This window comes from Hipposideros armiger, unplaced genomic scaffold (genome assembly GCF_001890085.2).
Source record: "Hipposideros armiger isolate ML-2016 unplaced genomic scaffold, ASM189008v1 scaffold_14, whole genome shotgun sequence".
NCBI classification, from domain to species: Eukaryota; Metazoa; Chordata; class Mammalia; order Chiroptera; family Hipposideridae; genus Hipposideros; species Hipposideros armiger.
In genome coordinates this window covers 7,816,217-7,831,751 of record NW_017731364.1, presented here as the reverse complement: position 1 = coordinate 7,831,751, position 15,535 = coordinate 7,816,217, and the positions used below count along the sequence as shown (strand labels likewise).

At 37.5% G+C, this 15,535-nt stretch overlaps 1 protein-coding gene across 6 annotated transcripts in view; it reads right to left on the bottom strand.

Annotated features, from left to right (window-relative positions):
- IL1RAP (interleukin 1 receptor accessory protein) overlaps nt 1-15,535 on the bottom strand; it is a 129,304-nt gene that overhangs the window by 61,607 nt on the left and 52,162 nt on the right. For all 6 annotated transcript variants that reach the window (XM_019623638.1, XM_019623647.1, XM_019623655.1 and 3 more), the window contains exon 2: nt 13,749-13,821. In XM_019623638.1, coding sequence (XP_019479183.1) covers nt 13,749-13,812 — 64 coding nt within the window. In that variant the 5' untranslated portion in view covers nt 13,813-13,821. The remainder of the gene's footprint in view (nt 1-13,748; nt 13,822-15,535) is intronic.

Genomic DNA, 15,535 nt, shown 5'->3' with positions numbered 1-15,535 from the left:
CAAAAAGGAAATGTTCAAATGCTCCTCTCCTGGGCCAGAGATTAAGGGGCTGAGTCCTGTGAAGACTTTACCATGATCTCTTTTTTGATGCAATGTGTTTTGCCTTAAGTAACCATTCTGGAAAGTGGCTGTGTTATCGCACCCAACCTGAGACTCATCTGCTATTCAATACTCAGAAAGACATTTACAATGGTTCAGTCACTTCGAAAGATGGTTTGGCAGTTCTTCAAAATGTTAAACATATACCATATGACTCAGAAATTCCACTTCTAGGTATTTACCTAAGAGAAATGAAAACATATGTCTATACAAAAGCTTGTACACAAGTGTTCACAGCGTCATTATTAACAATAGACAAAAAGTGAAAACCATCTAAATGTCTATCAATGATAAATGGATAAACATTGGAATATTATTCATCAATAAAAGGTAATGAAGCATGGATACAGGCTACAATGTGGATGTACTTTAAAAATATTATGTGAAAACATGCTAAGCCAGTTATAAAAAGCCATATATATTACAATTCCATTTTTATGAAATGATCAGAATAGGTAAATATAGAGACAGGAAGTAGATTAATGGTTGCCTAGGGCTGAGGGAAGTGGGGGAGAATGGATATGTATTGGCAGATAATGAACACAGAGTTTTTTTCTTTTTCTTTTTTCTTTTTTTTTTCAGGTGATGACTATGTTCTCAGTTTAGATTGTAGTAATGGCTGCAAGGCTAACATGACTGGTTTCTATTATTTTCAACACATGGAGTCTTTAGAAAAAATATAAAATGAATGATAACCTTAGTATTGAAAGCGTTGGGATCTCCTGGGTCTGCCATGAAAAAGAATAATGGTCTTGGGACTAGAAGATAAGGGCTTGAATCCCAGTTCTTCAGTTTATCGTCTATATGATTATGGATGAGTCACCTAACCTGCAAGTCTCTGCTTCCTGATCTGGGTAGTGGGAATAAATGATACACTTTATTGTTATTTTAATGATCAAATAATGAAGCATTTTAAAATTAAAAGGGGGCAGAGGTACTTTTGGGGCTGATTATCCAGTATTGGCAAACTTTGAAGCAGAGAAGTAGGGACACACTGGTTTCAACTTTCGTAACTATTGGTGGCTAATGTTTATTTACTTAACATTACATATCTAACAAATATGTAAGTATTAGCCACAGTTATAATGCAGGAAATTCAACAGTTATATCTCTTCTCTCACAAATCTCCAAATTTAGCAGTCTATCAAGGTTGTTCATAAATATTGAAATTATTCCTGTGCTAAGGAAGTTATTAATATCGCAGTTTACAGGTAGAAACAAGGAGCTAGTGCTTAAACAACAATATATTTCACAATCGCCCCTTACTACCATCTCAAGAACTCCAACAGTTCAGGTCTTCATTCTTTCTTACTTCCAAAAAGTAGGTTACTCTTTATTTCTAATTATAAATATAATCAGATTGTAATATACTCAGATGATACATAAAATTATTGTAAAAGGGGGTAAATATGCTCAAACATAATTCCACTTTCTGAAGATGATCACTGTTAAGATTCGGGTATATTCTACCAAAGGTTTTCTAGGTATATGCACAGGGCCTGGGGGTGGGAAGCTGACTTGTAATATCTGTTTATCAGTTTCCTTGGGGTAAATGTTCTCATCATGGTCAGTTTCAAACTACCAATGACTTAAAAACTGGCTTGCAAAATTCCTGAAAATTAAACAATTGGCTTTCATAAGCCAGTGTGATCTACCTTCAGCAAATGCTGCCACAGTTTTTAAAGGTTTCAGACTACTCCTTCTTTACAGTACCTGAGTTTAAACAGAACAATCTATCATATACTCACCTCCATATCAACAAATATAAATGTATGTTATACTTTTAATGGCTCAGTAGTATTCCATTTTATTGATACAACAAAGTATTTAAGCATCCTCTATAAATGGATATTTATACTGTTTCCAATATTATCTATTTTAAAACAGTTGTAAGAAAAATATAGTTGTGAACACATCTTGATGCATTTCTCTGATTATTTCCTTAGGCTACATGTGTGGAAAATTCATTACGAGGTCAAAGGAAAGCATTAGAATTCTTTTCTGGATTCCTGCTTGCATTTCAGTTTTGTTCTCTAAGGGTTTCTTACCAACTCAGCAAATCATTTAAAAAAACGCTTATTTTTAAATGCATCATTCCTAGCTGCTTTACAGCAGAAGGGCCATTTAGGGAACCTTGTCCACCATACTGTCTTTAAAACAAATAGCCAAGGTGCCCTCCACAAAGTCTATTCCAGGTACACTCTCACCCACAAGGTATGAGAACACCACACATGGTCATTAGATCACTGAGTCCTGACCAATGGTAGGGAGGGTTATTCTATTTAATTGTTGCTAATCTAATGGGGTGACAAATGGCACTTCGTTGTTGGTTTAATTTGCATTTATCTTCTTACCCATAAACTTCAGATTCTTTTTAGTATGATCAATTTGTTTTTATCTTTTTTGAACTGCCTTATCTGCCAGTTAAAAATCTTAGCTCATTTTTCCAGAGCATACTTTATATTGAAAAGATTTACTTTGTGTGCAAGAGCTCCATGTATTCTAATGATATTAACCCTTCGCCATATACCTATACTTTTTCCAATTTTTATTTGTCCTTTAACATATAATATTTTGATGTTATATTAATTTTGTCAATATTTATATCAATGAGCTCTGAGCAACAGCGGTTCAATGCCTGGCCTGAGCTGCGCTGCCGCTGAGCTGCCAACAGGTGGCAGGATGGCTCAGCTAAAATATATATATATCAACGATATCTATCTTTGATGATATATCTAGAAAGGCCTTCTTCATCCCAACATTATAAAAATGTTTGCATATATTTTCTTCTAGTACTTTCAGGGTTTAATTTATGTTTTCCATTTCAATATTAAATTTAACTGAGATTTGTTAGGGATAAGGCATAAGGTAAGAATGTAATTATATTTTTAAAGGAATTATCCAAATGTCCTGCACTGAAATGCATTTTTTTTCCCACTGACTCTAGAGGCTACCTTGGGTGGCCGCCAGCTGCAGAGCTAGCTTCCATTCTTTTCTGGATTCCTGTTTTCACTTCAGTTTTGTTCTCTGAGGGTTTCTTAACAACTCATTTTAAAAGACACTTATTTTTCAATGCATCACTTCTAGCTGCTTTATAGCAAAAGGGTCGTTTAGGGGACCTTGTCCACCATCCTGAGAGAAACTAAAATCTTCTCCATCTATATTCCACATGGCAGCTAGCAGAAAACTTTAATAAAGAGACAATGTCAGGGACCTGCTCAAATCCTTTCAATGACTTTTGGTTGCAGTGAAGGTAAATACAACAATACTCCTCGTCTGCACTAGACCCTGCCTACCTCCTCCTCCTCGCCTCATGCCCTCTTCCCCCAAGTTCTTGCAGGTCCAGCAACCTTGGCAGCATGGTCCTCATAGCTCAGGGCCTTCACACATGCCATCCCGCTGCCTTCTGTCTACTTTGTATAGAGGTAGCCGTTTCTCATCCTTCAGTTGAATGTATGGTCCAGTTAGTGTCCATCAATATAATGCCCTATAGTCTTCACAAAATGTTTTTTAATGTGAGTATTTACCTGGTTAATGCTGTCCTACACCTTTCCTAAGACTATAAGCTCTATAAGGGTGGAAATCGTCTCTGTCTTGTTGACCAATAAATATGGGTAAGCGCAGTGTCTAGCACATACCCATGCACTACAAATGAATGCATGCAAACTGGCTCCCTCCTCTTTACACTCCCTGTGGTACAAAGCTTTGCATAAAACAGATGCCCAGGAAACATCTGCTCAGCTGAGTTTCACGTCTAATTATAAAGAACCAGCCTCCCTAAATGCGGTTTTATAGACCTGTTTCTTTCTCAATCACAGAGATGCGTTCTGAAAATACAGGGGAAATACCTTCCATCTTTTGTGTGATAGAAGTACAGCATGCTTTAAAATGGATAACTAGCCTATGAAAATGCTGATTTCCCCGGGTCTGAAGAGGACTTGTGCATGAATCCTGAACACATTTTCAGGTTTTCAATACAGGAGATTCGGCAGTGAGTGATATACCAATGTATGGAGTGGTGATAATGCTCTCGGCCCAGTCTTTTGTGCACTTGCTGAATCCAGTGAATTCTAGCTGTCTTGTTGCCACACACATACACAAAAACGACAGCTTCTGAGAAAGATAAAACATTCCAGCTCCATCAGGAATAAAATGGAACTTGGAGTGAAACCACCATCACATTTCAAAATGCACACCAATCATTGCCAAAGTCTCGCAGAGGGAAAAAAAAAAACAACTGATATTTTTAGACTGAAAATAATTTTCTAGAGCTATACACTACTGGATACCAAAACAAAAAGAAAAAAGAAAAAAAAAAGTCTCTGAGCCGCATGTAAACATTATTCATGAAGTCCCTTAATACCTAGGAGGAGAGACAGAGTCTGCTGTAGCTGGACGAAAGACTTCAAGCTACAGCGAGTATCTCTAAGATGACCACATGGGAAGCCAAATGAATAATGCCAGAACAACCTTGCAGCATGCTAAAGTTAACAGCTTTGCAAGCCACTCAAACACGCTGCAGCTGCACTGAACCACCTTTCCTTTAGCCATCTCTCACCTTGTTTAGAACTGATTTCCTTTGGGAAATTTTGTATAACCTTGGAAAAATGTATATAACCTGACTAGATGCAAATGGAGTGCACTGTGTATGTTTCAGGGAGCTTGGAGCAAATCATCTTGACGTAGTATTTGCAACGTAAAAAAATCACATTTTATGTTCTATTTTTTAAATTACTTGGCTGATTCTTTTGAAATTTGTGTTCAATTTCATCAATTATTAACAAACAGCATTGGTTGACATATTAGAAAGTGAAGAGTTTAAATCATAAAGAATTCGGTGGTAACATGGTATATTGTAAACAGCACAGATTTTAAAGTCAAACAGGTATGTAAGTTTTACTACTTAAAAGCTATATTAAGCTATTAGGTTAATTTAACTTTTGAATTCACTTTTCTGAATGTGGAGTTCCTCACTGGTAAAGACAGATTAAAACACTTATCTTTATCTTATGGGGCTGTTCAGAAATTTATGTCACATTTATAGATAGATAGATAGGTAGACAGGTAGATAAATAGACAGATAGGTAGATAGATAGATGGATATAGCTATATAGATATAGATAGCTATATAGGTATATCTGTATATACATATACATAATACATATCTCCTTGTTCAATTAATATTACTTCTTCCCTCACATTCCTTCTTTTCTATTACACACACACATACTTCACTATATAGTTAGTACCAATTTACAGAGAATTAGAGTAAAAGAGATTTAAAGCCATGCTTAGCTTAACATGATCTTCCTTTAGTAATTTAAATAAATTCAATATTGCATAATGCTTCATGGCTATTATTGCAGTCATCAATTATCACTGCATTGTAAATGAGAGGAAGGGCTTTTTTAATAACAGGACATTTAGAGCAATAAAGGTAAGATAGCTAAGAGTTTGCTCTAACAAAGCGACCAGGAACAAAGACCTCGTCTTCACTTTTCCCCTGAAATCCCCCTCCGTATCTCACTAAGAATATTACATGCAATGGGATATTTCCATTTACTAATTGTTCAATTCATAATCTCTATGATATCAATTTTTCTCCAGACAAAGCTACACCCTCCTCCCAGGTCTGAATACAAGCTGGGTTTCTACTGAGCCTCAAGCAATACATTGCTACTAGGAAAGACGTTTTACAGCTCAGTCAGTGTCAATTGCAAACAACAGCCAATTGCTTCTGCCTCAGACCTTTCGCATGACTGCAAGGTGCAAAAGGGGATCCAGAGTCCTACATTTTTTTTTTTTTAATTGGGGAATAGTGTGTTTTTCCAGGACCCATCAGCTCCAAGTCAAGTAGTTTCAATCTAATCAGGAAGGTTGCAGCTCGGTGGTCCATGCGGAGATCAGACCAGCAACCTTGGTGTTATGAGCACTGCACTCTAGCAAACTGAGCTAACCGGCAGCCTGGACTTAGCTCAGTTGGTTAGAATGCAGTGCTCATAACACCAACGTTGCCGGTTCGATCCCCGTAGAGTCCTATATTCTTGCCTGCTATCTCCTCTCCCTTTATTATCATGAAGGCCATGCACAACCTCCATCATCTCTGCCTTACACTTCAGAATGCAAGTATCCTGGTCCACAAAGCAAACCCTAGGAGATACTGATGATTCTCACGGCTGGAGGTGCCCTGGATGTAAGAAAACCTCTATAATATTTAGGGCTCCAATTTGCTCTCATCATTTTAATATACTAGGAAGAAGGGAAAGAGTCAAAATAACAACAAACAATACTAGAAAAAGAATTAATTGTTGAAAAAGGATACCATCCAATGCAAAGCTCAAAAAAAAAAAAGTGCGGGGGGAATATTTAAGTGTGGTACCAAAAATGTGCTTTTATGATCTGAAACAGTGTGTACCTGGGTTTGCATCAAATTCAGCAAGACCCTCTGTGAAAAGACTGTCTCTGTACCTCTTTCTTTTTGTATCTCCCTATCTCTATTTCCATCTCCATCTCTTTTCTCTTCCTCTCTCCCTTTCCTGTCCTCTTCTCTCCTGGTCTCCTCCTTCTCTTCATTTCCCTTTACCTTGAATGGACAGTAAAAAAGGATGAAGAGGCACTTAGAATCAAGCCGCGGATGTTAAAAAGTCTTGCATAACAGGCATGTGATATTCCCTAGGGTACCAGATTGATCAAAAGGTCCAAAGCAAATCAGAAAATATGAGGCTACAATTAATACTTTCTCTCTGAAAAGCAAAAATTAGTTCATTAAGCAACCTGTGGGGCAGTCTGAACTCCCAAAGGATCTAAAGAGGAACAGAGTTATCTCAGGTGCATCATTTAAGCTCTTAGTTGTAATGTGTTTAAACAGCAAACAAGTCCATAGGGTACAATTAAAGGTTTCTCCCCAAAGGGAAAAAAAAGGCAAACAAACTATAGTTAATAATGGTTAATAATGGTTGCATTCCACCTGGGAACAACAATTTGTATGTCTGTGTTTACTTTAACAATAATTAAGTTCTATATTTCAGCCGTAGTATTAGTGCAAGCTTATGCAATTAGGAATCAAACAAAATGCACAATATTATATTAATAAAGATCTATATTTATGTAGAAAAACTACTAGTAACTAACAGATGTGCTCTCTTTCTGCTTTGTCTCTCTTCAGTATCTATACTGATGGCGTAGGTCCCACAGGGTCCACTGAGGAAGCAATAGTTGGCAAATGCTCTTCACTTGGTTCCTCCCACTGGTATGGCGAGCCCCAGATTTAAAGGGAACACAATGTTCTGTTATATAAGTTAATGGAAAAATGCAAACATCAGTACCTCGATGTACATATAAAAATGCAAATTCCTGCGTACTTCAAGAAGCACTTCAAAAAATACAGAACTATACTGGAAGGAGAAAAACAACAATAATGGGCTGATAGGCAAAGGGCCTTAAACTATTATTTCAGATGCAACAAACACTGTATGAAGGTAATATTTATTTCCCAATAATGTACAGCTATACCAAGAGTTTTGGTTCTGATAGCAGAAGGAAAAATGAAATTCATGACAACAGCAGAACTCAGCCAAGTCTAGATTACTGAGGGTGTGACTACTTTATCGTTTTCTCTCATTTTCTCAGCCATCTTGCATTTTCATTGTTTCCACTGCCTCTAAAATAGGAAAAGACAAAAGGAGGCAATTCTGTATATCAGCTTTCATAGGGATGGATGGCAGGTACTTGAAGTTATTGGCTCAGGTCCCCAGATTATTTTTAAAATGTATCCATTTTCCCTTTGTCCCTCAAAAATAAATGAGCAGCAGCACCCAGTGGATTTTAAAATAAAGCAATCCCTGCATTGTTATGTTGAGAGTGGATATATATTTTATTTTCTAAAGAAGTTAATCACTAAATAGAAAAAAAATAAAAACAGTGGAATAAAAATGGGTGATCACTGGCTTGGAGTGAGTCATGGATAATCAAGATGGGGATCTGGTTCTATAAAACTCATCTCAATATGGCAGAAACAAATATTTCAGGGAAAAACTGCAGAGGCAAAAGTGACTTAAAGGGCAGAATAAATTCCTACAAGCCAGATATTGTCACCAATGACTATATACACATACATCCATGTATTCCCTGCAAAAATACTGGGTTCGCTTAACTAACAGCCATGTGAAGGATGAATCAGGTCATTTTTCAAAACAGAATTATCCCTGTGATAACAAGAAGCTGTTCTGGAGAGTTTACGTTTACAAAGTCAGCATCAGGCCAATAAACCATGGAACTCAGACCTCTTTTCAATCAGGCTACAGAATACCCACCCTTGGGAAGTATAACTAACTTAAAAATAAACATCAATGTGTTTAAAAATACAAATGCAGCTCAAAAAATAAATTAAAAAAGAGTGAAGATATTTTGTTCCCATGAAACAGCATTTAAAGGAGAACAGGGTGAAATGTCACAATTCCAATGACATTTAGGTCTAAGGGTAAAATGAAACTGTATTATTCAGACATTCTCCAAATGTTTGGACAAAGCTGCATAGAAATGAAGGGTATTCAAGATTACGAGCCATGAGCAACAGGCATAAGACTGAATGTCACAAGTACATCGAAGTATAGAGTTTTTCAAAAAGCACATTCAAGTAATATAAGGCCACTGGGCCTGGCAACAAACCAAATGCAATGAGAAGCTGAAAGAAACATTACATAGCATTAAACATATACATGTCCTTACAAAAGTGAGCAAGACAAAATTTAAAAAGAAAGAAGTAGCCAACTACATCTAAAATGTATTAAACACAAATATTTTCTTTCTCTTCTACGGTCTGTTCCCAACCTATCTTTCTAGCCTGGCTTGTAAATGACCTTCACATTATCCCTTCAGTTGCACCGCACTATTCTGTACCCAAATTAGAGACATATTTTCTCCTCCAAAGAGTGACTGTTCTTTGATTGAGAAGTCTTCTCCAATACCTCCCTACAGGATAAAAGTCCTTGGCTCTCAGGGCATTCTGTTTGGCATTTATTTTCTTTACTTTCTCTCAGACTTTACCATCGATGCTTACAATAAGAACCTTCCCTTATTTACCCTGGATTCTATACTATAAAATGATCAAACATGATCTTTAGAATGAAGTGAATAACTTGTCACTAGAAATCACTTAAGTAAATAGGAAGAGCATACACTCTGTATGTCCATGAGGTATAATAACATCCACAATGCTGTTTAATAAAAAAGCAAGAAGGCAGAATTGGTTGGGGGCTTCGCTGTTGTGGGTGGTTGGCTAGTTTGGTTTATAGGTAAGGGCACGGTGACATAGCGTGATTAGATAACTTCTTTAATATCATTAAACAACTCACAAAGTGACAGTCATAACTGAAACCAATGTTTCTGGATTTCTGGTAAACCACAATGTTTCTACTTATTTTGCACAGTGTAATTCACTCTCAATTAGCCAAAAGAATAATTCCACCCTCTGCAAATGTCTTACAAAGAATGGAAAAGAACTCAGGGGATTTTACCTCCATTAGCAGAACGAAGTCCAAAAGAAAGGCAATGTGCTATAAAGGGAAGAGCGCTGCTTTTGGAGTCAAGTCAGCCTATGAATCCCAGCTCTACCAGGCATGCCACCACGAGCATTGTTAACTCAGGCCACCTCCCTGGCCCTTTATCCCCTACCAAAAACAGGTGTAAGAATCTCTAGTGCCCCTTCTCCCCCACTCCACAGTGTTTTCTGTGAAGTAATGATAACGTGTGAAATCTAGCCCTACACCTGGCACGTAGTCAACTGTTTGTTGACTTTTAAATAAAAAGCTATATTCAAAGGCCTGTGTGTGTGTGTGTGTGTGTATATGTGTGTGTGTGTGCGCGCACATTTGGAGAAGAAAATGCATTGCTATCATTTTTATGTGGTCTGTGCATTAAATAACTTTGATATAGCCATATTTTTAAAATTCGCCATATTACATGTGGTGCCATTCTCACTCTCTCTCCAACTTACAATCACAGTTATTAATACTCTAAAGACAGCTTTAACGGTTTGACTTTCTAACATGCTGCTAATGAAACACCAAAAGAGAAATGTGTCTAAGTTTGCTTTTGGAATTCTTGCAAAGGAGAACTTCTTTGCATTTAGTATGGGAAATGTTTCATGCTATAACAAGCAAAAGTGGGAATATTGAGTCTTGATCTTACATTATAGTGATTTTATTCTTCAAAAAATAATATGTTAAGAGGGGGTGAGGGGGTGAAAATACTCCTTATCTAAAAAGCACAGAAACTTGTTACTTTAACAGTTGGCAAAACCTATAAGCCCTCCACATCTTCATCTTCTTTCTGAATTGTTTATATGCTAGTAGACTCCAAGGGGAGTATATTTAGTAAAAATAGCATGCATCTTGAGAACTGAGGAGCTAGTGAAGTCACAGTTATGCTAAGTATTAGCTGTGGGACTTTGGCAAATTCATTTAGCTTCTTTGATCTTTTTTCTTATCCAAAAAAGGGAGTTATAATAGATTGACTACTCCAGGGTCTGGATGTGAGAGTCAAATTACATAGAACATGTAAAATGCAAAGTGTTTTCTTAGCAAAGGGAGCTTTATTGTTACCACTATAGTTACTACATTATAATTATATTATCACAATTATAATTACCTAAGCTTTAGTTTCTTAAAAGAAAGTAAATGCTTGCTTTTAATCATTTGCTTTCATCACCACCTGAGATGAAAATGATGCTCCCACGCTCCAAAGCAAATAAGGAAATCACAGCACTCCTACCAGAAAGGCTTTATTCGGAAGTCAGAATTGTATGGTTTCAAATCCAATTCACTACACTTGAAACACACTACATGAAGCTGAAGTTCTCATGCTGTTATGGTTTCTTTCTTAAATTTGGGGCTTCCCTGAAGCGGAAGTGCCACACCCAAGGGCCCAGAACAACAAGACAAAACTCTTACTATTATCATATGCATTTACAGTGCTCTAGGGTTTTCAGGCTATTTCTCTTTATTCTTCACATCAATCTTGTGATTCCATTAAGATGGGTACCTGAAGCACAGGAAGAGCCTCATGAAAGACCAAGGAGTCTGCCGGCATCTACATCATCATTAAGAGGTGGTACCTTGATGCACGAGAGGCTGGTTGATCCCCCAGCACATGCAATGATCCCTTTTTCCCCTAGTAGCCCAGAGCCAGCAGTCCCTTTTATTTTTGTCAGTAACACTTCCTTTTTTGTTCCTCTCCCACCAAGGAGGAAGTACATCACTGACACAGACACAATACACCTTTTCATAAGGAAGCAAATGAATATGTGCCAGATGGGCTGGGGGGATTACAGCATGTTTCCTGCTCCCATGGTGACTCAATGGGGCTGGTATGAGAACTTATCTTATTTACAAAGTCAGCTTCCCCACCAGAACTATGAGTCACAGTTTCTGGGTAGAAAGATCACTTTCCACCAGAATTTGGAGTGGGGGGAGGGGGCTCCTTGGATGGATTCCAGTAAAGCTCATTAAGATAAGCAACACTGCCAGGACTACTGGGGAGGCACCAGCACCCACTAACTTCTGAGGCTTCACTGTTCCTTCAACAAGACTAACACGGTCACCTCTCCCTTTTCCAAGATAAGGCAGCACATAAAACCACATTGATGAATTACTGCTATGAATCCAAACAAGTTCCATAATAAAATTGGCCAATTTGGCGAAAATAGATGTGAAGGGTGAGATCTATATCTATATCTATCACTAGATATAGATATATATAGATAGATAGAGCGATAGATAGATAGATGATAGATAGATAGATAGATAGATAGATAGATAGATAGATAGATAGATACAGGAGAGAAAGAGAAGAGGGATAAGAAGGGAAAGGAGAAGGAAGGAAGGAAGGAAGGAAGGAAGGAAGGAAGGAAGGAAGGAAGGAAGGAAGGAAGGAAGGAAGGAAGGGAGGGAAGGAGGGAGGGAGGAAGGGAGGGAAGGAAAGGAAAAAAACAAAGAAACAAAGAAGAGAAGAAGACAGGGTTGGGGGAAGAAAAAAGAGGAGAAAGATGGAGAAGGAGAGGAAGGGGAGACAAAGAGGAGAGAACAGAAAGTTAATATCAAGAAATAATAAGTGTTAAAAAAGAAATTATAAGTGATATGAAGAAAACTAAAGCAGGATAGAGGGATAAACACTGATTGGAAGAGCTATTTTAGTTATGATGGTTAAGGAAGGCCTCTCTAAGCAGATAACATTCAGACATAGAATTAAATAAGAACAAACTATAATCAGGGGTTATAGTCAGCATATTTAAAAATCAGGATGTCATGCACTGACCAGTCAAATGGGACACTCAGTGAAGGCGGACAGATGCTTGTCTAAACAGGCAGTTGAGCTGAAGACTATTGTATCCCAGCTGAATATCAGCCTTCGTCATAATACATGCTTTGCTCTGTGAAGACCCCAGGGGTTAACAAGATTGGAAGTTATCTCTACTTTGCTCAGCTTTGAGCTGCACTCTGTCCTACTTATACCTCGCCTTTAGTACTATTTTTGGTTTCCAATAAAATGCTCGAAGTGGCATAGCAAAACTGAAACACACCCACCCAGAAAAGATAATCAGTATGGTAGGAGGACGCAAATCCATGTCATGCGAAGAACGGACGAAGGCATATATTAAAGAAGATGGTCATGGTTATATGATCACTGTTTTAACATTTCTGAAGGCTTCTCATGTAGAAGAAGAAATAAAGTAATGATAACCAAAGTATAGGCCACGATCTTCAGGGGAATTATACATGGAAAGCTTTTTCAAATTAAGATACCTAGGTTCCTTGCATTAAAATTACAAAACCATTGGATTACGTTTTTTTTTTGTTTGTTTTGTTTTGTTTTCTATTTAAATCAAGCCGTTGAACCAAAGAAATGCAGGGAAATGACAAAGAGACAAATTTCAGTTCTATGTACTAAAATCATTCTAAGAATCTGATCCATCCAAAGACATAATGGGCTTCAATTAGATAATTACTAGTTAGAGGTACTATAGAATTGTTCTGAACAGTAATCCTGGAGATGAGAGGAGACCTGAATAGATGGAATTTTAAGTTCCTGGTAACTGATTTCATATAATCCCATCTGTGATGATTAAATTTGGTTATTCAAATTTAATAAAGGTTTTAGCTGGCTCCCCTTATGAAGCAAAGAAAGCATGAGCTGAATGACAGGTCCTTTCCTACATAAGCAGTGTGACAGAAATCCATCATTTATTTGCTTTTATAACGTCTCAAATCACCAAGACCTCTCCACCACTGGCACAAGTTTAGAAAACAGAGTTGTGCTACCATCACTCTATTTTTCTTTTCCCATAGGACCCGAGGTAAGGAAAGGAAGCAAGATTCTAGTTGGCTTGGACGTGAAGGTGATGGAAAATTCCTATATTTAATTACACACCAGACCACTGCCCTGAGTGCACTGTGTCCCATGAAGACTAGAGATGGCAGTGGTTCTTCCCATCATCAAAATTCTATGATTCTGTCAAATTAATGATTCTGTGCTGCCACAGAAGACAATGGAAATAAACATTATGTTCTCTTAATTCATTTTTAGAAAAAACTTCAGACATTACCCTATGCATGACTTGTATTTCAATAGATTGTCAAAAGCCATTCACTTACCTGAAGCATCGCTTTGCAGGATCCCATAGAAGTAGAGACTCATTACACACCATAGAAGTCCCATCTTGTCAACCTAAATACAAAAGTAAGGGAGAGTACTTACTACTTTCAAGTGCTTAAATAATATTTAGTGCATATGCATGCTGACTATTGACTAGGGAGTTTTCTAAGAAATTTACAATATTAACAAATTTAACTGTCAGAACCAACCAATAAAGTATGCTTTTAGTTAAAAAAAATCTATCTTATAGATAAGGAAATTGAGACAAGTTTAAAAAACATAACCAAGATCCTTTGGGTAGAAAGTGGTAGAGTAATGATCAAACTCCTCCTGCAGCCTGCTTCTATAACTATTCCTTAATCACTGGACTATAACTGCCTACTTAAAAAATACTCTCAGGAATTTTTTCATGCGAGTCACATTTCTGGCAGATAAATTCAATCTTCTTAAGGTTCTTTGCATTCCGTTGGTCTATTCCTAATTGAAAATATTTTATAACCCAGGCACTTCTCCTGCTTCATGATGAATAGAAAGTCTAGAAATCCTGAATTCAGATGTGGTTGGCAGTCTACCACACTCTGAATCTATAGTAAAGGGAAATATATAAACTCCATGCCCTGTTGTACCCACTCTCCTCACTCAGAAAGACAAATGATGAGGCTGGAATCCAAGTCCTGTGATCTTTCGCCTTTCTGCTGATAACCAACTTAAACAGCCAACTAGCAGGAACCATGCCCTTGCATTTGTTGTGTGATCTTTAACGCAGAAGGCCTGGAGATTTAACAAGTCTGTGAAATATTTCTTTCCCTGCTACTCTAGATATATCTGACCCCTGATAACACCTCTCTAGGGTTATAAACACTGAAGCCTGGACATTACTGAGAAATTCTATATTCAAGATCTCTGCTCCCTGTTTTGAACACAACAGCCATATATAAGGGTGCTTATATATGGAAGCTTGTCCAGATCACATTTCTAGTAAATGACAGAGATGGGATTTATACCCACATCTGCCCAACTACAAGTCTATGATCCTAAACATTAGCATGTGCCACGAGTTTCACAACCACAGGGGACCACCAGCCTAAAACAATCAAAGGTATTTGGTAAATAGGGTCACCATATAACAGCGTTTAACATGGGACACTTTCAAGAGTGCTACACTGAAACAAAAGGCATAAACTGGGGCTGTCTAAGCAACCTCAAGTGCGTGGTCACCTTAAAGAACAATGCAAGTGTCCAACACCTGTCACCTCTGTTGACCACACATCATCAAAAATCTCTGGTTCATATTGTTCTTCCTTTTCAGCACTACTGTACACAAATCACAGGTGAATGTATTATATCTTAAACAACTGATTTATCTCAGAGATTAAATGTCTCATTCTTATCACCACCATTTCCTTCCAGTTCTTATACTATTACCTTGGGAAACTCTTCTCCCCATCAGTCTTTCATTTATTCAACAAAACACGTGCTGAACACTTTCTGTTTATTAGTCACTATGATATAACTGCAGGGGCCTCTGGTAAGTTAAATGTAGGGCCTCCTCTGAAGGCACTTCTCCCCCCGTAGAGGAGATAAACCACATGCAAACCATCTCAGTATCATCAACTATGAACACTACACATGCAGAGACACTACAGGATATGCAAAGATTTATCAGACAGAAGTTCTAGCACTAGGCAGAGTCGAGCAGAGACTTAAAATGTGTACAAAAAAATAACAGCAATACAAAGTAAACAGTGATAGAATAGAGAGAAACAGATAAGTGTCATTGAAGTGT